General features: G+C 44.2%; 1 protein-coding gene across 1 annotated transcript; it reads left to right on the forward strand.

The window, feature by feature from the left end:
- The first annotated feature begins 193 nt into the window (after positions 1–193).
- LOC124001680 (sex-determining transformer protein 1-like) lies at positions 194–22,424 on the forward strand. The gene is given in 8 exon segments (XM_046308680.1): positions 194–784; positions 1,166–1,293; positions 1,493–1,678; positions 19,055–19,216; positions 19,567–19,678; positions 19,904–20,755; positions 20,758–20,820; positions 20,823–22,424. Coding segments are annotated over 8 exon segments (1,884 nt in total). The 5' UTR covers positions 194–492; the 3' UTR covers positions 20,912–22,424.
- The last annotated feature ends 1,670 nt before the right edge of the window (positions 22,425–24,094 follow it).

Below are 24,094 nucleotides of genomic sequence, written 5' to 3' on the forward strand. Positions count from 1 at the left end.
GAGAAGTGCTTGGGATTACGAGAAATGACTACGGAAGAGTTACATGGTGTGTTGAATGGTAGTGTTCTGTCCTCCCAGGCTGTTGGCATGGTGTATGATCAGATAGGATCAACATAGCGGAATTGGGGGTGAGTTTTTAATGAATGTTGGGTTAGTTGGCAGGGTTTTTCCTTTTCCCAATTATACTCCAGTCCAGCTGATGGCAGTAATGTAACGTTAATATTGGATGCCAACCGGAATTAAACCTACTGAAGACGTAGTCTCCCGAAAAGCCAAACAAAAAAAGTGAACGGAAGTGAACAATCATTTCAAAGTTAGCATTTTATTGTTGTATTTAGACGTTTATTAACACCCTAGAACTCAACATATGACTCATTTAACGGCACATCATCACAAACTTACCCCAGGTAGTGTTTAATTCGCGTTGGAAACAGGACATACATTATAGGTTTTATATAAGTAACGCTAGCTAGCTGTTAACGTTAGCTAATAATGGCTAACTGTATGGTTTTTCACACTCAAATAGCCTCCATCATGGAGGTGCTGGCGAATGCAGCCGTGGCAGACATTTGTAAACTCGTAGACGACGACTATGCAGTGTTTCGTTTAGAAATAACTCAAAGCCAGAAAGAAAACAGGACATTGCGGAGGAAACTTCAGCTACTGGAACTGAAGGAGGCACGGGAGCGCGCAGAGAGGACAATGACGCGAGGACGCGTCGTCCCAGGTAGTTCGACTACGAGTAGTGTCAATATCCTGGACCGATACAGAGGAATGGCAAGAGGTACATTTAACTGAAAAATATATAGCTCAGCGCCTGTCACCACGTTCTCCTCTGCACATGTGTTCAGATGTGTTAATTGGGCCATGGTCAGTTTTTTGGCTAGTATGCAATAATTCTCCTGATTACTTAAATATCTTTCGCTAAGACACTATCATATTCTAACCATATTCTTGATTAACTGCATTTCCTATTATTTACTCAATGAAAACAAAGTGATGCATGGAACATAATACAGAGATCAATAAATAGTATATCAAGAAGTGTTAAGTTACATCCTTGTCAATTGTTGACAGTGTCCAAACTGTCAATAGTGTACAATATAGCGTTGAGGATTGACAGTAGCAAACACAACCTCCTCTTTATCCTCAATCACTCTCTCAGGTGAAGGAAATCTCACTGGCCACAGGATCTCTGTGAAGCCAGCAGGACACAATACATGGAGAGATGACCAACCAATCACTATTGGTGAGGGGAGTGGACCCTCAACCCAGCACATTATCATGATAGAGGTTAGTGTAATAGTTTTGCATAACAAATTACAGTTACTTTGTAAATCAGATGTGGCCCATTTATTTCAAAGGCTTCCCTCAGCTATTCACTTGCTTACATGTACATCCTAATTTATCTGCCAATGGGGAGCTTGTGAGACTTACAACATATTTATCAAATTCTACTCATGTACTGATAGTAACCCTCTCTCCTTTGCAGTCTGCAGATGCAGAGGCTGATGGCCCTGAGGTCAAGCTGGAGAGGTCTGAAGGAGAGGTGGACCCACAGCACAGCAGAGACATCCAGACTGGAGTGCCCCCTGTAGCCATGGATGACCCAACCACTGCCCCAGTGCAACCCAGGACCCGACGCAGCAGCACGGAGATCAGTGGAACGCCGACCGCTGTACTCAAGTCAGAGACAGACACCGAGACTTTAACGGGGCTGGGGCGACTGGGCTGTCCTCCTGCTCCTCGCTCAGAGTATTTACTTTACGGTAACCCGAGCCCGAGGACAGTTCTATCACATCAGGACACAGGTGACGCGTTACAGACTGGCAATGATCCGTCCTGTTCATATGCTACAGAGACCGAGATGATACCTAGTGATATATCTGTGGATTTAGATATACAGACTAATCCAATGAGAGGGGACTGGAACCGGTACAGTAGTAGTGTATACTCTGAAGGGTGCCTAAATAAGAAAGGGGAGGTTATAGTCTTAGATGACATGATTGTCAAAGTGGAGGACGACACTCCTCTGACATGGAATGCAAACGAAACTCACATAGGACACTCGCAGGGCAACACCAGTGACTACTTAGACTACAGGGAAAGCTTAGAGAGAAATCCAAATGTCGCAACCCACTCCCCTTTACACGCGTTCAGGGATCGCGATCCAGAGTCCACGTCAATGGGACCTTCTGATTCACACGGCCGTATTCTTTTTGATCAGGTATTGAACTCAAATGACAGGGCTAGAGCCCAGGCTCAGAGAGGGGGAGCAACATCAGGCAATACAAAAGAGAAACGGTTCCTCTGCAAGTTCTGTCACAAAGGCTTTAGCTGCCTCCAGAAGGTGGAGAGTCACCAGAGGGTCCACACAGGGGAGAAATCCTTCAGCTGTACCCAGTGTGAGAAGAGGTTCTCCCACCAGCACCACCTGAAGAGGCACCAGAGGGTCCACACTGGGGAGAAACCCTACAGCTGCCCCCAGTGTGAGAAGAGGTTCTCCCGCCAGGACCAGCTGAAGATGCATCTGAAGGTCCACACTGGAGAAAGGCCATTCGCCTGTACACACTGTGGGAAAAGGTTCTCAGAGAGGAGCTACCTCAGGACACACCAGCAAAAACACCATTCAACTCTAACATAGAAAGTAAACATTCCACTCGATTGCTTCTGACGTTTAGATCAAACCCTGCATTATAGACAAAGATTAATTTTCATTGTTGCCATCAGAAAAGATCCACAGATGAATTTGGAATAACAAGAGTAACAGATTTCCGTGTTGAATATTCCTGGGTGGAATATTGCATCCAGACATTGTGTGATATATAAGGCATATATAAGCCTAAAAGGTCTGTTATATAATTGTGTTTCTACTGTGGAGGATATATAATGTTCATAAATGCCTATTTAATTATTTCCATTCAACTATTTTTTTTTTCCCAAAACACTTGAGAAAATGAATGCAGTATCAAGTTCATGCAGATTTTTTGTTGTAATGGTGTATTTAAAACTTGTTTATGTTTAATAACATATAATGGGACTTTTCATGAAGACTTATTCACCATCCTTGGATTTCTTCAAATTTTGTAATAAAGTATGATTAAAATGGATTGAATTGTCATTTTTAGTTAGTAGCCGTTTTAAACATACCAATGTCCTAATGGGGACATTCCTGAGCAGTTTACTTCCTGTCCTGCAGCTCAGTTCAGAATGACGACTGCATCTTGTATGTGTCTGAGTGGTTTAATACATCATCCACAACTTAACCCTTACGAAAAAAAGATTGCAGTCAGAGTGCAGTATAACTGCAGGATACTGCAAATACTGCATCCAAAATTTTTTTTTTACTGCAGTAATTTTTGCAAGGTAACTGCAGTTAGAGTGCAGTATAACTTATAATTAACAGTAATTCTGCAATTACTGTGTCCAAAATACCAGTCAACTGCAGTTATTTCACTTTTACAGTAGTTTCAAAACTGAAATATATTTTTGTAAGGAAATTAACTTCAGCATGCTTAAATAGATATTTGATGTCTGATTTGTTATTGTTACCCATCTACCAATCACTGCCCTTCTTTATGAGGCTTTATAAAAGCTTTTTTTTTTAATATGTGCTTTACTTGACTCAGGGACCTTGCAGATGTTGTATGAATTGGGGACAGCGGAAGGTGGAGTCATTTAAAAATCATGTCAACACCTATTCTTTCACCACGGAGTCCATGTTACAGAGTAGGTGATTTGTTCAAGGTCAACTGCCCCTTAGAACCAACATCTCCAGCTTTAAATGGCCCATGTCGCATCAATACAAGTCAAACATTAATTCTAGTGTCAAAATGTACTACAAAGTGTGAAGTTAGTCTTGTCCAAAACAGAGTTTAGTGAGTGTGCTTGTCACAACTTGTTGAAGGGCTGGGTATGGATTATTTACATTTGCCAATGATGCCTAATTGCCCAGAGACAACACGCCCCCAGCTGTGGTCCGCCCCCAACTATGTGTACATTTGGTGTTAAGACTGCAGCGCACGCACATTTCGCTCTGCAAATAGGAGTGAAAACGGGCTTCATTAAAAGTTGTTTAACAACCTTGGGCAGATGGCCAGCATATAGATTTCAAATAAAATTGTATTGGTCACAAACATATTTAGCAGTTATTATTACGGGTGTAGCGAAATGCTTGTGTTCCGAGCTCCAACAGTGCAGTAGTAACAATACACAAATCTAAAAGTAAAATAATGGAATTAAGAAAATATATAAATATTAGGACGAGCAATGATGGAGTGGCATTGACTAGGATACAGTATGTACATATGGAGATGAGTAAAGCACTATGTAAACATCATTAAAGTGACTAGTGTTCTATTATTAACGTGGCCAGTGATTCCATGTCTATGTACATAGGGCAGCAGCCTCTAAGGTGCAGGGTTGAGTAACCGGGTGTTAGACGGCTAGTGATGGCTGTTTAACAGTCTGATGGCCTTGAGATAGAACATGTTTTTCCAGTCTCTCGGTCCCAGCTTTGATGCACCTGTACTGACCTCGCCTTCTGGATGGTAGCCTGTAGGTGGCCTGGAGGGCAAGCAGTTGCCTCCGGTGATGCATTGGGCAGACCACACCACCCTCTGGAGAGCCCTGCAGTTACGGGTGGTGCAGTTGCCGTACCAGGCGGTGAAACAGCCCAACAGTTGCGCCTTCTTTACCACACTGTCTGTGTGGGTGGACCATTTCAGATTGACAGTGATGTGTATGCTGAGCTTTTCACCTTCCCCACTGCAGTTGATGTGGATAGGGGCATGCTCCCTCTGCTGTTTCCTGAAGTCCACAATCAGCTCCTTCGTTTTGTGCAGTGTGATGGCGATTGCATTGTCTGTGGATCTATTGGGGCGGTAAGCAAATTGAAGTGGGTCAAGGGTGACAGGTAAGGTAGAGGTGATATGATCCTTAACTAGCCTTTCAAAGCACTTCATGATGACAGAAGTGGTGTGCTATAGGGCGATAATCATTTAGTTCAGTTACTTGTGCTTTCTTGGGTACAGAAACAATGGTGGACATCTTGAAACAAGTGGGGATAGCAGACTGGGATAGGGAGAGATTGAATATGTCTGTAAACACTCCAGCCAGCTGGTCTGCGCATGCTCCGAGGACGTGTCTAGGGATGGCGTCTGGGCCGGCAGGTTTGCGAGGGTTAACACGCTTAAATGTCTTACTCACGTCGGCCATGGAGAACGAGAGCCCACAGTCCTTGGGAGCGGGCCATGTCGGTGGCACTGTGTTATCCTCAAAGCAGGTGAAGAAGGTGTTTAGCTTGTCCGGGAGCAAGACGTCCGTGACGTGGCTGGTTTTCCCTTTGTAGTCCGTTATTGTCTGTAGACCCTGCCACATACATCTCGTGTCTGAGCTGTTGAATTGCGACTCCACTGTCTATGTACTGACGTTTTACCCGTTTGATTGCCTTACGGAGGGAATAACTACACTATTTGTATTCAACCATATACCCAGTCACCTTGCCATAGTTAAATGCGGTGGTTCACGCTTTCAGTTTGGCGTGAATGCTGCCATCTATCCACGGTTTCTGGTTTGGGTAGGTTTTAATAGTCACCTTGGGAACAACATCCCCTATCGATTCCTGATTAATTCAGTCACCATGTCCGTGTATATATCATTGTTATTCTCAGAGGCGACCCGGAACATATCCCAGTCCGCTTGATCAAATCAATCTTGAAGCATGGATTCTGATTGGTCAGACCAGCATTGAATAGACCTTAGCACAGGTACTTCCTGTTTGAGTTTCTGCCTAAAGGAAGAGAGCAGCAAAATGGAGTCGTGATCTGATCTGCAGAAGGAGGGCAGGTGAGGACCTTGTGGGCATCTCGAAAAGGAAAGTAGCAGTGGTCTAGTGTTTTTCCTAAGCAAGTACTACAGTCAATGTATTTATAGAACTTCGGTAGCGTTTTCCTCGAATGTGCTTTGTTAAAATCCCCAGCTTCAACAAATGAGGCCTCAGGATATGTGGTTTAAAGTTTGCATAAAGTCCAGTGTAGTTCCTTGAGGGCCGTCTCGTGGTTTCGGCTTGAGGGGGAATATACACAGCTGAATTCTCTTGGGAGGTAATACGGTCTGCATTTGATTGTGAGGTATTCTAGGTCGGATGAACAAAAGGACTTGAGTTACTGTATTATCACAATCACACCATGAGTAGTTCATCATTAAACATACAACACCACCTTTCTTCTTCCCGGAGAGTTCTTTATTCCTGTCTGCACGATGAACTGAGAACCAAACTGGCTGTATGGACAGGGACAGTATATCCCTAGAGAGCCATGATTCCGGTGATACAGAGTATGCTACAGTCCCTGATGTCTCTCTGGAAGGAGATTCTCACCCTGAGCTTGTCTACTTTATTGTCCAGAGACTGAACATGAGCGTAATATACCCAGGAAGCGATGGATGGTGTGTACTAGAAGTCCACTCTGAACACCTCTTCTCCTCCGGTCTTTGAGCAGCCTCTGGAATAAGTTAAATTGCCCTGGGGGGTACGAACAAAGGATCCAAATCAGGAAAGTTTTATTCCTGGTCGTAATGCTGGTGATTTACCGCAGCTCTGATATCCAAAAGTTATTTCCGGCTGTATGTAATAACACAAAAAACATTCTGGGCTAATAAACTAAGAAATAACACACAACCAAAAAAATACTGCAAAGTTGCTTCGGAGCTAGAAGTAGAGCTGCCATGTCTGTCGGCGCCATCTGGAATAGCTGGATTATTATCCAACTAGCTTCTACTTGGGCTGTCAACCGTCAAACCCGAGACTGCTGTGTTGTTGGTAAGTAGCTATGTTTTGTTTATAGCTAGCTACATGTCATTATTTGATAGGCTATGCCTGTATGATACTAGGACACCATCAAGGAAGGTAATATGACTGCCATGCTTGGCAAGGTAGCCCCAGCACCACCAGACAAAATGTTCATTGGTACAGTATCTGTATCAGCTGTGAATAACAAAAGATGAAAGACAAGTGTAATATTTGCAAATTGTTATATTAGCACAACACTTCTTCAGTATTAAGGATGGTTTATTAGTGAGGCTTGCGAAGCAAGAGTCCCCACTTTAAATCTTTGACATACACTATGTATACAAAAGTATGTATAAAATCGAGCACACAGCTACGCAATCTCCATAGACAAACATTGGTATTAGGAGGGCCTTACTGAAGAACTCAGTGACTTTCAACGTGACACAGTCATATGATGCCACCTTTCCAACAAGTCAGTTTGTAAAATTTCTTCCCTGTTAGAGCTGCCCGAGGCAACTGTAAGTGATGTTATTGTCAAATGTAAACTTCTAGGAGCCACAATGGCTCTGCTGCGAAGTGGTAGGCCACACAAGCTCACAGAACGAGAGCGCAGCGTGCTGAAGCACGTAGCAAGTAAACATTGTCTGTCCTCGGTTGCAACACTCACTACCGAGTTCCAAACTTCCTCTGGAAGCAACGTCAGCTGTACGGAGAGAGATTCATGAAATTGGTTACCATAGCTGAGCAGCCGCACACAAGCCTAAGATTACCATACGCAGTGCCAAGCATCGGCTGGAGTGGTGAAAAGCTCGCTGCCATTGGACTCTGAAATATTGGAAACGCGTTCTCTGGAGTGATGAATCACGACCCACCATCTGGCAGTCTGATGGATGAATGCTACCTACCTGCCCCAATGCATAGGGCCACCTGGAAAATTTGGTGGGGAAGGAATAATGGTCTGGGGCTGTTTTTCATGGTTCGGGCTAGGCCCCTTAGTTCCAGTGAAGGGAAATCTTAACGCTGCAGCAACATTCTGGACGATTCTGTGCGTCCAACTTTGTGGCAACAGTTTGGGGAAAGCCCTTTCCTATTTCAGCATGACAATTTCCCCATGCACAAAGCGAGGTCGATACAGAAATGGTTCGTCGATGATCGATGTGGAAGAACTTGAATGGCCTGCCCAGAGCCCTGACCTCAACCCCATCGAACATCTTTGGGATGAATTGGAGTCCTAATCAGCCAAAATCAGTGCCTGACTTCACTAATGCACTTGCGGCTGAATGGAAGCAATTCCCCGCAGTAATGTTACAACATCTAGTGGAAAGCCTTCCCAGAAGAGTGGGGGCTATCATTGCTGCAATGGTGGACCAACTCCATATTAATGCCCAAGGTTTTGGAATGAGATGTTCGATGAGCAGGTGTCCACATACTTTTGGTAATGTAGTGTATTTAAATGTGTAATTCGCACTCTGACCTGAGAAAGGCAGCAATACAGCGACTAGTCTGCTGGAAACGCACAAGAAGAAGAGTGTAAACGGAAGTAAACAATGACAAAGAACAACTTCCACGTCAGCGTTTTTATTGTTGTTATTTAGATGTTTATTAACACGATGGAACTAAAAGTATGACTAATATAACTGCACAGCACCACATACTTACCCAATGTTGTATTTAATTCGCGTTGGAGACAGGACTTGGTTGATAGACGTTATTTAGGTAACGCTAGCTAGCTAGTTGCTAACGTTAGCTAAACGTAACAATGGCTAACTGTATGGTTTTCCACACTCAAATAGCCTCCATCATTGAGGTGCTAGCGAATTCAGCCGTGGCAGATATCTGTAAACTCGTAGACGACGACTATGCAGTGTTTCGTTTGGAAATAACTCAAAGCCAAAAAGAAAACAGGGCATTGAGGAGGAAACTACAGCTAATGGAACTGAAGGTGGCACGGGAGCGCGCAGAGAGGACAATCCGAGAGCGCGCCCTCGCCAGTCGTCCCAGTGGTGTCAAGATCCTCGACCGATACAGAGGAACGGCAAGGGGTACATTTTTTTAGAATGCGGTTTTTGGATAGTATGCGGTTTTTGGATAGTATGCAATACTAACCCCATCTTGCACAACTTTATTTTACCTTTGTTTTACTAGGCAGACCAATTAAGTCCAAATGATTATTGCACAAAGACAAGATCATATTCTAAGTATATTATTGATAAACTGAATGTTGAATTATCATACTCCAAAAGAATGTGATGCATGGAACAGTCAATCAATCATAGTATATCAAGAAGTTATGAGAAGTGTAACCTTATCCTTACTAATTGTTAGACAGTGTCAATAGTGATAGTGTACCATATAGTGTTGAGTATTGACAGTACCAAACTTATGCACCCCTTTCCCCCCCAATAATTTTCTCAGGTGAAGGACATCTCACTGGAGACCACAGGAGCTTTGCGAAGCCGGCAGGACACAATACGTGGAGAGATGACCAACCCTTAGCTGTTGATGAGGGGAGTGGAACCTCAACCCAGCATGTTATCGTGATTGAGGTTGGTGTCATACAGTGGCTTGCGAAAGTATTCACCCCCTTGGCATTTTTCCTATTTTGTTGCCTTACAACCTGGAGTTAAAATAGATTTTTGGGGGGTTTATATAATTTGATTTACACAACATGCCTACCTCGTTGAATATGCAAAATATGTTTTGTGAAATAAACTAGAAATACAAAAAAAATGAAAACTTGAGCATGCATAACTATTCACCCCCCCAAAGTCAATACTTTGTAGAGCCACCTTTTGCAGCAATTACAGCTGCAAGTCTCTTGGAGTATGTCTCGAAAGCTTGGCACATCTAGCCACTGGGATTTTTGCCCATTCTTCAAGGCAAAACTGCTCCAGCCCCTTCAAGTTGGATGGGTTCCGCTGATGTACAACAATCTTTAAGTCATACCACAGATTCTCAATTGGACTGAGGTCTGGGCTTTGACTAGGCCATTCCAAGACATTTAAATGTTTCCCCTTAACCACTTGAGTGTTGCTTTAGCAGTATGCTTAGGGTTATTGTCCTGCTGGAAGGTCAACCTCTGTCCCAGTCTCAAATCTCTGGAAGACTGAAACAGGTTTCCCTCAAGAATTTCCATGCATTTAGGACCATTTATCATTCCTTCTATTCAGACCAGTTTCCCAGTCCCTGCCGATGGAAAAACATTGACAGGGATGGTGTTCAAGGTGATGAGAGGTGTTGGGTTTGTGCCAGACATAGCGTTTTCCTTGATGGCCAAAAAGCTCAATTTTGGTCTCATCTGACCAGAGTACCTTCTTCCATATGTTTGGAGAGTCTCCCACGTGCCTTTTGGCCAACATATTATATGTTTTTTTAAGCAATGGCTTTTTTCTGGCCACTCTTCTGTACAGCCCAGCTCTGTGGAGTGTACGGCTTAAGGTGGTCCTATGGACAGATACTCCATTCTCTGCTGTAGAGCTTTGCAGCTCCTTCAGGGTTATCTTTGGTCTCTTTGTTGCCTCTCTGATTAATGCCCTCCTTGCCTGGTCCGTGAGTCTTTGGTGGGCGGCCCTCTCTTGGCAGGTTTGTTGTGGTGCCATATTCTTTCCATTTAAAAAAAAGAATGAAACAAAATAGGAAAAATTCCAAGGCAGGTGAATACTTTTGAAAGGCACTGTAGTGTAACATTAAAAGTTACAGTACATCAAATTTTGCCCGTTTATTTCAGAAAGGCTATGCATAGCTTTTCATTTGCTTACATGTACATCCTAATTTATCTGCCATATGGGGAGCTTGTTATGATGGCGCTGAAGAGGATGGCTGACGTTTTACATGCTCCTGACCAATTGTGCTAGTTTTTTTGTGTTGTTTAACTTATTTTTGAAAATTATTTTGTACATAATGTTGCTGCTACCATCTCTTATGAATGGAAATAACTTCTGGACATCAGAACAGCGATTACTCACCACGAACTGGAAGAAGCTTTTTCCTTTAACGAGTCCAACGAGAAGGATATACTGCTCTCCCGGGAACTGGCCCAAATCCCAGTCTTCTGCGTGAAGAAAAGACGGAGGAAAAGAGGACGCAGATCAGGCTGCCTTCTGAGAATTCTTAAGCGAGCGAGTAAACTCCCACTGCCATCCATTCTAATTGCTAACATGCAATCATTGGAAAATAAAATTGATGACCTACGATTACCCTACCAATGGCACATTAATTATTAAGAACAGTAATATCTTAAGTTTCACCGAGTCGTGGCTGAACGACGTCACCGATAATATAGAGCTGGCAGGATTTTCCATGCACCGGCAGAACAGACAAGCTTTTGTAAGAATAGAGAAGCTGTCTGGTAAGACGAGGGATGGGTGTGTGTGTCTTTTTGTCCATAACAGCTGGTGCGCAATGTGTAATATTAAAGAAATCTTGAGGTATTGCTCGCCTGAGGTAGAGTACCCAATGATAAGCTGTAGACTACACTATCTACGAAGAGAGTTCTCATCTATATTATTCGTAGCCATCTATTTACCACCACAGACCTATGATGGCACTAAGACCGCACTCAACCAACTCTATAAGGCCATAAGCAAACAAGAAAATGCTCACCCAGAAGCGGTGCTCCTAGCGGCCGGGGACTTTAAATGCAGGTAAACTTAAATCCATTTTACCACATTTTTACCAGCATGTCACATGTGCAACCAGGGGAAAAAAACAATAGACCACATTTACTCCACACACAGAGATCCATAAAAAAAACTCTCCCTCACCCTCCATTTGGCAAATCTGACCATAATTCTATCCTCCTGATTCTTACTTACAAGCAAAAACTAAAGCAGGAAGTACCCGTGACTTGCTCAAAGTGGTCAGATTACGCGGATGCTACACTACAGGACTGTTTTGCTAGCACAGACTGGAATTTGTTCTGGGATTCATCCAATGGCATTGAGGAGTATACAGCACCATCACCACCTGAGTCATTGGCTTCATCAATAAGTGCATCGTCCCCACGGTGACCGTACGTACATATCCCAACCAGAAGCTATGGATCACAGGCAACATCCGCATCTAGCTAAACGCTAGAGCTGCCGCTTTCAAGGAGCGGGACACTAATCCGGACGCTTATAAGAAATCCCGCTATGCCCTCAGACGACCCATCAAACAAGCAAAGCATCAATACAGGATTAAGATTGAATCCTACTACCCCGGCTCTGACGCTCGTCGGATGTGGCAGGGCTTGCAAACTATTACGGACTACAAAGGGAAACCCAGACGCGAGCCGCCCAGTGATGCGAGCCTACCAGATGAGCTAAATGCCTTTTATGCTCGCTTCGAGGTAAGTAATACTGAAGCATGCACGAGAACACCACCTGTTCTTGATGACTGTGTGACAACTCTCTCGGTAGCCGATGTGAGCCTTAAACAGGTCAACATTCACAAAGCCGCAGGGGGCCAGATGGATTACCAGGATGTGTACTCCAAGCATGCACGGACAAACTGGCAAGTGTCTTCACTGACATTTTCAACCTCTCCCTGACTGACTCTGTAATACCTACATGTTTCAAGCATACCACCATAGTCCCAGTGCCCAAGAAAGCTAAGGTAACCTGGCTAAATGATTACTGCCCCGTAGCACTCACGTCGGTAGCCATGAAGTGCTCTGAAAGGCTGGTCACGGCTCACATCAACAGCATCCTCCTGGATAACCTAGACCCACACCAATTCTCAAACCGCCCCAACAGATCCACAGATGACGCAATCTCAATTGCACTCCACACTGCCCTTTCCCAACTGAACAAAAGGAACACCTATGTGAGAATGCTGTTCATTGACTACAGCTCAGCATTCAACACCAGTGCCCATTAAGCTCATCACCCTGGGACTAAACACCTCCCTCTGCAACTGGATCCTGGACTTCCTGATGGGCCGCCCCCAGGTGGTAAGGGTAGGCAAAACACGTCTGCAACGCTGATCTTCAACACTGGGGCCCCTCAGTGGTGTTTAGTCCCCTCCTGTACTCCCTGTTCACCCACGATTGCGTGGCCAAACACGACTCCAACACCATCATTAAGTTTGCTGACGACACAACAGTGGTAGGCCTGATCACCGACAAGGAAGAGACAGCCTACAGGGAGGAGGTCAGAGAACTGGCAGTGTGGTGCCAGGACAACAACTTCAATGTGAGCAAGACAAAGGAGCTGATCGTGGACTACAGGAAAAGGCGGGCCGAACAGGCCCCCATTCACATCAACGGGGCTGTAGTGGAGCGGGTCGAGAGTTTCAAGTTCCTTGGTGTCGCCATTACCAACAAACTTTACATTGCTGGGGCCAAGCTTCCTGCAATCCAGGACCTATATAATAGGCGGTGCCAGAAGAAAGCCCATAAAATTGTCAGAGACTCTAGTCACCCAGGTCAGACTGTTTTCTCTACTACTGTACGGCAAGTGGTATCGGAGTGCCAAGTCTCGGACCAACATGCTCTACCCCCCCGAGCCATAAGACTGCTAAGTATTTCCGGGTCACGGAATCTCATAATTTTTCAAAATAAAAGTCCTCCATGTCGAAGTGTCAACCTGTATTTATTAATGAAATGAAAAATAATTGTCTGAACATTAACAGTGATTCATATTTCTGCATATTTAGTTGACATTACATTTGGATTTTAAAACAGAATCTATATATGGAGTTATTTCATGGGGGACTGAGGTCTATATGCACAGCAACACCTTTTACTCCACCCACTCCATTGGTCGCAATGCAATACACTGTAGGCCTACACATTACCTATTGGCTTATAGAGAAAAACTATTCTATGTGCAGAGGTAAACATGGGTTTGGGAGTACAAACCTATATACACACACTAAAATATCAGCACAAAAAAAACAACACAAGGCTAATTTCTGTTGTCTAAACAAAAACAAATTAATTTACCATTTTAAATGTAATGAACATCAACCAGGCTATAGGTACACAGTCACTACAGTCACCAATTTTATCAGATGTGTACCATTTAAAAATCATGGTCAAACACACTCTAGGATACATTCAATAATTTCAGTCCCCCATTTCATAAAATGTTTCGGCAGAGACCATGAATTTAACACACGTTATGATACATTAATTTGTTGCGATCCCTCAGAATAAATCCACTGAATTAGTGATGGGAACCCCCGAAATGGAAATGTTTTTATTCTGATATTGATATTGGTTCGTAGAAAATACTTTGAAACTGTGATTGTTCAAAGTCCAGACAACTGCTTGCGGCATGCCCATGTGGCCAGGTGTGTTCTGGTGGTATAAACCTACCTAACCAGATTGAATACAATGAGAAGCCCATCCACAATTGACGGTCCATCAGCAGATAATTAAGTAGGCTAAGCAACCCGTTTTTGTTTTATTGATAGTTTTTTGAAGTATGCTAAAAAAAAGCAGTCATGTATGTTTTTTTTTGAGAATAGTGTAGGTTAAAAGGAAGAATAAACCAATATCACAAAATGCCTCGCTCAAATCGATATTATATACAACTATAGATATTGGTGCCCTCCACTATATGATTTCCTCATCTGATCATCTGATAAACCTCTACCACAACTTTCCGTCTCTAAGTGGTAGTATGCACCGCTGACACTCTTGGATGCATCTTTATCCTCAAAAGTGTGTCCATTTTGCATATTAAGTTGGCAGTCTGAGGGTCTTCTCTGAGCAGTTGACATTCCCTCATTTAAACTCTCTACAGGCAATAGGTTTTGTAGCTGAGCCTCATATACATTCATACATTCTCTGTTTGTACCATTTTGTTTTAATTTCACCTTGTTGTCACGAGCAATAGAATGTCTAAATATGACCTCTATTATTGTAACACATATTCCTACCATTTGACACTGTTTAATGACAGTGGGTTTTCCAATTTGCCATTGCAAAGTTTTTGGCAACTTCCTCCCAAAATTGGAAGTCAAATGTTTCGCCATTGAAATAGCATGATAATCCAAAACTGTATTTAATTTAAAAAAAATTGTGTAAAAAATGGGATGATTCTTAACTTTCTGATCCTCCCCAACATCCCTGCCACCCTCGTACAATTTGTTTCAGATTTGGTGGTTCAACAGCATTATTTTCATTTATCATCTGTTGTGTCACGTTATTCAGATCTATGCATTTATCAGTACGGTCCGCTCCAAACTTAACTATCACCACAGACAACGGTGTCACTATCAGTACAGTCAACTCCTACTATAGCACTTGGTCCACCCTTTAACACGCATCGCGCCGACAGAAACAAACATCTCTCTGGTAAGAAGAGTGGCGGGGGCGTATGCCTCATGACTAACAGGACATGGTGTGATGAAGGAAACATACAGGAACTCAAATCCTTCTGTTCACCTGATTTAGAATTCCTCACAATCAAATGTAGACCGCATTATACAGGAACTCAAATCCTTCTGTTCACCTGATTTAGAATTCCTCACAATCAAATGTAGACCTTCAAGAGAATTCTCTTCGATTATAATCACAGCCGTATATATCCCCCCCCAAGCAGACACATCGATGGCTCTGAACGAACTTTATTTAACTCTTTGCAAACTGGAAACCATTTATCCGGAGACTGCATTCATTGTAGCTGGGGATTTTAACAAAGCTAATCTGAAAACAACACTCCCTAAATTTTATCAGCATATCGATTGCGCAACCAGGGGTGGTAAAACCTTGGATCATTGTTACTCTAACTTCCGCGACGCATATAAGGCCCTGCCCCGCCCCCCTTTCGGGAAAGCTGACCACGACTCCATTTTGCTGATCCCTGCCTACAGGCAGAAGCTAAAACAAGAGGCTCCCACGCTGAGGTCTGTCCAACGCTGGTCAGACCAAGCTGACTCTACACTCCAAGACTGCTTCCATCACGTGGACTGGGACATGTTTCGTATTGCGTCAGATGAAAATATTGACGAATACGCTGATTCGGTGTGCGAGTTCATTAGAACGTGCGTCGAAGATGTCATTCCCATAGCAACGATAAAAACATTCCCAAGCCAGAAACCGTGGATTGATGGCAGCATTCGCGTGAAACTGAAAGCGCGAACCACTGCTTTTAATCAGGGCAAGGTGTCTGGTAACATGTCCGAATATAAACAATGCAGCTATTCCCTCCGCAAGGCTTTTAAACAAGCTAAGCGTCAGTACAGAGACAAAGTGGAATCTCAATTCAATGGCTCAGACACAAGAGGCATGTGGCAGGGTCTACAGTCAATCACGGACTACAAGAAGAAACCCAGCCCAGTCACGGACCAGGATGTCTTGCTCCCAGGCAGAATAAATAACTTTTTTGCCCGCTTTGAGGACAATACAGTGCCACTGACACGGCCTGCAACGAAAACATGCGGTCTCTCCATCACTGCAACCGAGGTGAGTAAGACATTTAAACGTGTTAACCCTCGCAAGGCTGCAGGCCCAGATGGCATCCCCAGCCGCGCCCTCAGAGCATGCGCAGACCAGCTGGCCGGTGTGTTTACGGACATATTCAATCAATCCCTATACCAGTCTGCTGTTCCCACATGCTTCAAGAGGGCCACCATTGTTCCTGTTCCCAAGAAACCTAAGGTAACTGAGCTAAACGACTACCGCCCCGTAGCACTCACTTCCGTCATCATGAAGTGCTTTGAGAGACTAGTCAAGGACCATATCACCTCCACCCTACCTGACACCCTAGACCCACTCCAATTTGCTTACCGCCCAAATAGGTCCACAGACGATGCAATCTCAACCACACTGCACACTGCCCTAACCCACCTGGACATACCTATGTGAGAATGCTGTTCATTGACTACAGCTCGGCATTCAACACCATAGTACCCTCCAAGCTCGTCATCAAGCTCGAGACCCTGGGTCTCGACCCCGCCCTGTGCAACTGGGTACTGGACTTCCTGACGGGCCGCCCCCAGGTGGTGAGGGTAGGCAACAACATCTCCTCCCCGCTGATCCTCAACACGGGGGCCCCACAAGGGTGCGTTCTGAGCCCTCTCCTGTACTCCCTGTTCACCCACGACTGCGTGGCCACGCACGCCTCCAACTCAATCATCAAGTTTGCGGACGACACAACAGTAGTAGGCTTGATTACCAACAACGACGAGACGGCCTACAGGGAGGAGGTGAGGGCCCTCGGAGTGTGGTGTCAGGAAAATAACCTCACACTCAACGTCAACAAAACTAAGGAGATGATTGTGGACTTCAGGAAACAGCAGAGGGAACACCCCCCTATCCACATCGATGGAACAGTAGTGGAGAGGGTAGCAAGTTTTAAGTTCCTCGGCATACACATCACAGACAAACTGAATTGGTCCACTCACACTGACAGCGTCGTGAAGAAGGCGCAGCAGCGCCTCTTCAACCTCAGGAGGCTGAATAAATTTGGCTTGTCACCAAAAGCACTCACACACTTCTACAGATGCACAATCGAGAGCATCCTGGCGGGCTGTATCACCGCCTGGTACGGCAACTGCTCCGCCCTCAACCGTAAGGCTCTCCAGAGGGTAGTGAGGACTGCACAACGCATCACCGGGGGCAAACTACCTGCCCTCCAGGACACCTACACCACCCGATGTTACAGGAAGGCCATAAAGATCATCAAGGACATCAACCACCCGAACCACTGCCTGTTCACCCCGCTATCATCCAGAAGGCGAGGTCAGTACAGGTGCATCAAAGCTGGGAACGAGAGACTGAAAAACAGCTTCTATCTCAAGGCCATCAGACTGTTATAGACTGTTACTAACATTGAGTGGCTGCTGCCAACACACTGTCATTGACACTGACCCAACTCCAGCCACTTTAATAATGGGAATTGATGGGAAATGATGTAAATATATCACTAGCCACTTTAAACAATGCTACCTTATATAATGTTACTTACCCTACCTTATATAATGTTACTTACCCTACATTATTCATCTCATATGCATATGTATATACTGTACTCTACATCATCGACTGCATCCTTATATAATACATGTATCACTAGCCACTAACTATGCCACTTTGTTTACTTTGTCTACACACTCATCTCATATGTATATACTGTACTCGATACCATCTACTGTATGCTGCTCTGTACCATCACTCATTCATATATCCTTATGTACATATTCCTTATCCCCTTACACTGTGTATAAGACAGTAGTTTTGGAATTGTTAGTTAGATTACTTGTTGGTTATCACTGCATTGTCGGAACTAGAAGCACAAGCATTTCGCTACACTTGCATTAACATCTGCTAACCATGTGTATGTGACAAATAAAATTTGATTTGATTTGATTTAACAGTCCCTCCACAAGTACAGTATATTGCATTTTTTGGACAAATAAAAAAACATCTGAAGAAGCCTTTGACTTGCCTCCCAAAGTGCCACCATACACAGCACAGCCATTAGATAGACAGCACAAACATGTTTACATCAGCAAGAGCAGAGCAGCGCTCATGATTGGAATATATCAATTGCAGTGTGTAATGCAGTGCAGCCTCATTTTATTTTCACCATCTCAGCAGCACAAAAACTCGGGAACGAAGTTTGACGTGTAACTTTTTCCTGTGCTTCTCCGAGCACGCACTTCCTATAGCCTATTATAAACTGGGTCATTCGAGCCCTGAATGCTGATTGGCTGAAAGCCATGGTATACCATTTGTTATGACAAAATATGTATTTTTACTGTTCTAATTACGTTGGTAACCAGTTTATAATAGCAATTAGGCACCTCGGGGGTTTGTGATAAATGGCCAATATACCACGGCTAAGGGCTGTGTCCTAGCATTCCGCGTTGCGTCGTACATAAGAACAGCCCTTAGCCATAGTATATTGATCATATACCACCCCCTCCATATACCACACCCCCTGCAGTTTATCAAGTTCATGCACATTTTCTGTTGAGACATGTGTATGTGTGGTTTTCATATGGTGTATTTAAAACTGATCTCACCATAAACACGACAGCGCTTTATAACCAATATACACTTAAATATACCTTCACATAACCACACAAACAAACACCTACTGTACACGACAAAATAGTTTAGTCAGGCTTGTCTGATGATGACTTTTGACTTGTCTGATGCTGACTATATGTCCACCATGATGGGTTTAAAAACAATTAATTCATTATGTAACTACAGTATAGGACTCAAACGTAGTGAGGATGGGTAAACACTCCATGTTTAATCTGTGTGTACGTACCTGAGGGAGTATACAGTATGTCTGTGTAATCTCTATCACCTGTCTCTTCCAGGAGGAGGGTCCAGAGGTGCTGCTGGTGAAGGAGGAGGGGTGTGAAGAGAGTCTGGGCAACCCTGAGGGGACCATGGTCATGGAGGACAACCAGACTATACCTCCTCCTGAACCCACAGAGGAACCAGCTGAGCAGCACAGGACCACACACAGTCTCACTGAGGTGAGCCCACTGTGAGCTACTGTCTGCATGGTATTAGTTCAGGGCCTGTATCCACAAAGCCTCTCATTGCAGGAGTGCTGATCTGGGATCAGTTTAGCCTTTTAGATCCTAATGAATAAAACTATATAGGCAGGTGGGGACCTTATCCTAGATCAGCACTCTTACACTTAGATGCTTTGTGGATACGGGCCCAGGTCTTGATTCATTTTGTCTTAAGTGTGGGACCATGCCTTTAAATGATCAAACCATTAAAGCGTTTCAAGTAATCAAATCAACTAACATGTTTGCATAATACTCATAGCAATCCCTCATTCTTGATCCAACATCCTCTCACTCTGTATCTCTTACAGCCAGTAGACATGGAGGATGGGAAGCCTGATCTGCTGCTGGTCAAAGAGGAGACAATAGAAGACGAACCAGAGAGCATTGACCTGCTGAGTGGACTAAAGATGGGGGAGCAAGGTAAGGGAGAAATACATATAGCCTACATACAGTAATAGGTATTCAATGGGAATAGTGATGCACCTGGCTATGATTTTGTATTTCATAAAATGAAATCAATACAACTTATGTTTACATACAAAAACACATTATATGTATGAACTTGACCAGATAATTGAGAGAAAAAAACTCCATATTTAGAGTTCTCTGCCATGTTTATTTTCTGCCATGTTTATGTTTCTGCAGGTGGTTGGCTAGAGGATGACAGAGGAGACTGGGCAGCCATCTTGGATTCACAGACCCAGACGGATGCAGCTAAGGGCCCGCGGGACAACATAGTGGAGGTCAGTGGATGGGACAGCGTCCTCAACTCTGGGCTGGGGAACAACACTGTTAACCAGAAACAGACAGTCGAACACAAAACCACGTCTGAATTTAGTCTCCATGACAACAGACTGGCTGAGACCAGGGTGAGGCGTAGATTTGGTCTGCAGGGACGGGGAGGTGTCCCTATGCGGCAGGAGAAAACAGACACAGATGCGGCTAGCGATGCTCCGTCCTGCTCCTATAATTGTGATTCAGAGAGACTGATGGCGCCTCAGGTTAACCCCCTAACAGGTGCTGCCTTCAGCCTGCCTTCTATAGGATCTATCAACTGGAACATGGACCCTGCGACAACACAGACAGTCCCTGGCCTTCATCCTCCTCACACTCTCCTAATGTTAAACCAGAACTCAGATAATGCCAGTGCCTCAACACTAAATGGCTACACAAGCCCATTGACAAATGACAGTAGTAGTGACGCTGTCAGTAGATCCGGTGGCAAGGAGAAGCGGTTTTCGTATTCATTTTGTGGGAAAGCCTTCAATTTCCCCAAACAGGTGCAGCTCGACCAGAGGATGCACACGGGGGAGAAATCATTTGGCTGCCACCTGTGCCATGCCAGTTTCTCCCGCTCGTTCAACCTGAAGAGGCACCAGAGGGTCCACACAGGGGAGAAAACCTACAGCTGTCCCCAGTGTGAGAAGCGGTTTTCCCACCAGCACCACCTGAAGCGGCACCAGAGGGTCCACACAGGGGAGAAATCCTACAGCTGCCCCAGTGTGAGAAGAGGTTCTCCCACCAGTACCATCTGAAGATGCATCTTAAGGTCTATACGGGAGAATGTTTGCCTATACTCACTGCAGGAAGAGGTTCTCAGAGAGGAGCTACCTCAGGATGCACCAGCAGAAAATGCACACGGCCCATGTATAGAGTATAGTGACATGTAGTACTAGTTTGTTTGTAGTTAATTATGTTGGTTTTGGATGTATTAGGGAACTGGATGAGGTGAACTGAGGAAAGAATGAGTATGGTGACATAAACCCCACTGATCTCATGAGCCTTATTAATACATACCCCAGTTCTTACTCCTAGTCCCCTCCTGACCTCATCACTAACTGCAATGACTGCCTTTTTCCCTGGATACCCTCGCTCCCCTCAAAACCCACTCAGTCTCCTTCACCCACACTGCTTTATGGTACACCCCCGAGCTACGCCAGTTAAAAGCCAGTGGACTGCAAGGGGACTGGTCTAGTAGTTAATTCTCAAACATACAAAGATCACCTGTTAAAATATGAGAACGCCCTCTCAGCTGCAAGAACATTTTACCACTCCGACATCAACTCTGTTTAAAAACAACCCAAAAGTTATCTTCTCCACAGTGAACCGCCTACTTCAGTCTCCTGACAACTTCCCTGCAGACTCCTCCCCCAAACAGTGCAACAAGTTCCTGAAAATCCATGACATTCACCAACACCTACTTACAATGCCCAGTACAACCTCAGCATCCACATAGATAGTTTTTACGGTCCCTCTGTCAACACAAGTCAAAAGCCTTGGGGTCACTTTGGACCGAAACCCTCATCCATGCCCTCGTCACTTCCCGTTTTGACTATTGCAACACTCTCCCTCCCAAACTCACCAACAGACTTCAACTGGTCCAGAACTCTGCTGCCAGAATCCTCACCCAGATCAACCGATCACATTATACCAATCCTCATCAATCTACACTGGCTCCCTGTGCAATCCCGTGTTAACTTCTAAGGTACTCCTCCTCATCTACAAAGCCCCCCACAACCTGGCACCCACCTACCTCTCTGACCTTCACCCAGCACGTGCCCCCTCTGCTCCTCCTCTTTACATGTCACCCCCCCATTCACAGGTCAAATAGAGGGTGCTTATATTTGTCCTGTTTCACTGCATGTATTAGTGGTTAACCAGTGTGAGATGTGAAATGGAAATGTGTGTTTTTTTTAAATTTCCCAACGCCCTCAGACACCCTGGGAGAGTGTCATGGGCAGGGATCAGCCATTATTGACGGCGATACTGGAGCAACTAGGGTACATTGACAGATGTTTTATCTAGTCTGCTGAAGGATTGGAACCAGCAACATTTTTGGTAACCAGCCCAATTCTCTTAACCGCTAGGCTACCTGCCGCCTCTCCACCATAGTTGCCTGAACCTTCAACTGCTCTGCACCAGGCTCTGGAATGCACACACCCCAAACATACAACATGCAGACTCAGTCATCTCATTCAAAAACATCCTAAAAACACACCTCTTCAAGGATGCCTATAACCTATAGCCTATCATTGACTCTGTCCTACCTAACCCCCCTCCCCCACCCCCGTGTCTTCTCAGTATACCTACAGTGCCTTCAGAAAGTATTCAGTTCACACCACTTGATTTTTTCCACATGTTGTTGTGTTACAGGATTAAATAGAACATTTACAGTGCCTTGCAAAAGTATTTGTACCCCTTGGCGTTTTTCCTATTTTGTTGCATTACAACCTGTAATTTAAATAGGTTTTTATTTGGATTTCATGTAATGCACATACACAAAATAGTCCAAATTGGTGAAGTGAAGATGAAATAAATTACTTGTTTCAAAGAATGTGCAATCTAAGGGTCACATGATCTGTCACATGATCTCAGTATATACACACACACCTGTTCTGAAAGGCCCCAGAGTCTGCAACACCATTAAGCAAGGGGCACCACCAAGCAAGCGGCACTATGAAGACCAAGGAGCTCTCCAAACAGGTCAGGGACAAAGTTGTGAAGAAGTACAGATCAGTTGGGTTATGAAAAATATCCGAAACTTTGAACATTCCACGGAGCACCATTAAATCCATTTTTTTTAAATTGAAAGAATATGTCACCAAAACAAACCTGCCAAGAGAGGGCCGCCCACCAAAACTCACAGACCAGGCAAGGAGGTCATTAATCAGGGAGGCAACAGAGACCAAAGATAACCCTGAAGGAGCTGCAAAGCTCCACAGCAGAGATTGGAGTATCTGTCCATAGTACCACTTTAAGCTGTACACTCCACAGAGTTTGGCTTTATGGAAGAGCGGCCATAAAAAAATGGCACTGCTTAAAGAAAAAAATAAGCAAACATGTTTGGTGTTTGCCAAAAGGCATGTTGGAGACTCCCCAAACATATGGAAGAAGGTACTCAGGTCAGATGAGACTAAATTTGAGCTTTTTTGCCATCAAGGAAAACCCTATGACTGGCACAAATCCATAACCTCTCATCACCCTGAGAACACCATTCCGACAGTGAAGCATGGTGGCAGCATCATGCTTTGGGGATGTTTTTCATAGGTAGGGACTGGGAAACTGGTCAGAATTGAAGGAATGATGGATGGTGCTAAATACAGGGAAATTCTTGAGGGAAACCTCTTTGTCTTCCAGAGATTTGAGACTGGGACGGAGGTTCACCTTCCAGTACGACAATGACCTTAAGCATACTGCAAGAGCAACACTCGAGTGGTTTAAAGGGAAACATTTAAATGTCTTGGAACGGCCTAGTCAAAGCCCAGACCTCAATCCAATTGAGTATTTGTGGTATGACTTAAAGATTACTCGACACCAGCGGAACCCATCCCATTTGAAAGAGCAGGAGCAGTTTTGCCTTGAAGAATGGGCAAAAATCCCAGTAGCTGGCTGTGAAAGGAGAAAACAGAGGATGGATCAACGACATCGTAGTTACTCCACAATACTAACCTAATAGACAGAGTGAGAAGAAAGAAGTCTGTATAGAATTGAAATAGTCCGTAACGTGCATCTTGTTTGCAACAAAAGCATAAAGTAATAATGCAAAAAATGTGGCAAAGCAATTCAACTTTTTTCCTGAATACAAAGTGTTGTGTTTGGGGCAAACTCAATACAGTACATTACTGAGTACCATTCTCCATATTTTCAAGTATTGTGGTGGCTGCATCATGTTATGGGTATGCTTGTAATCTTTAAGGACTGGGGAGTTTTTCAGGATAAAAATAAACGGAATAGAGCTAAGCAAAAGCAAAGTCTTAGAGGAAAACCTGGTTCAGTCTGCTTTCCACAAGACACTGGGAGATTAATTCAACTTTCTGCAGGACAATAACCTAAAAT

Source organism: Oncorhynchus gorbuscha, linkage group LG17, assembly GCF_021184085.1.
Source record: "Oncorhynchus gorbuscha isolate QuinsamMale2020 ecotype Even-year linkage group LG17, OgorEven_v1.0, whole genome shotgun sequence".
NCBI lineage: Eukaryota > Metazoa > Chordata > Actinopteri > Salmoniformes > Salmonidae > Oncorhynchus > Oncorhynchus gorbuscha.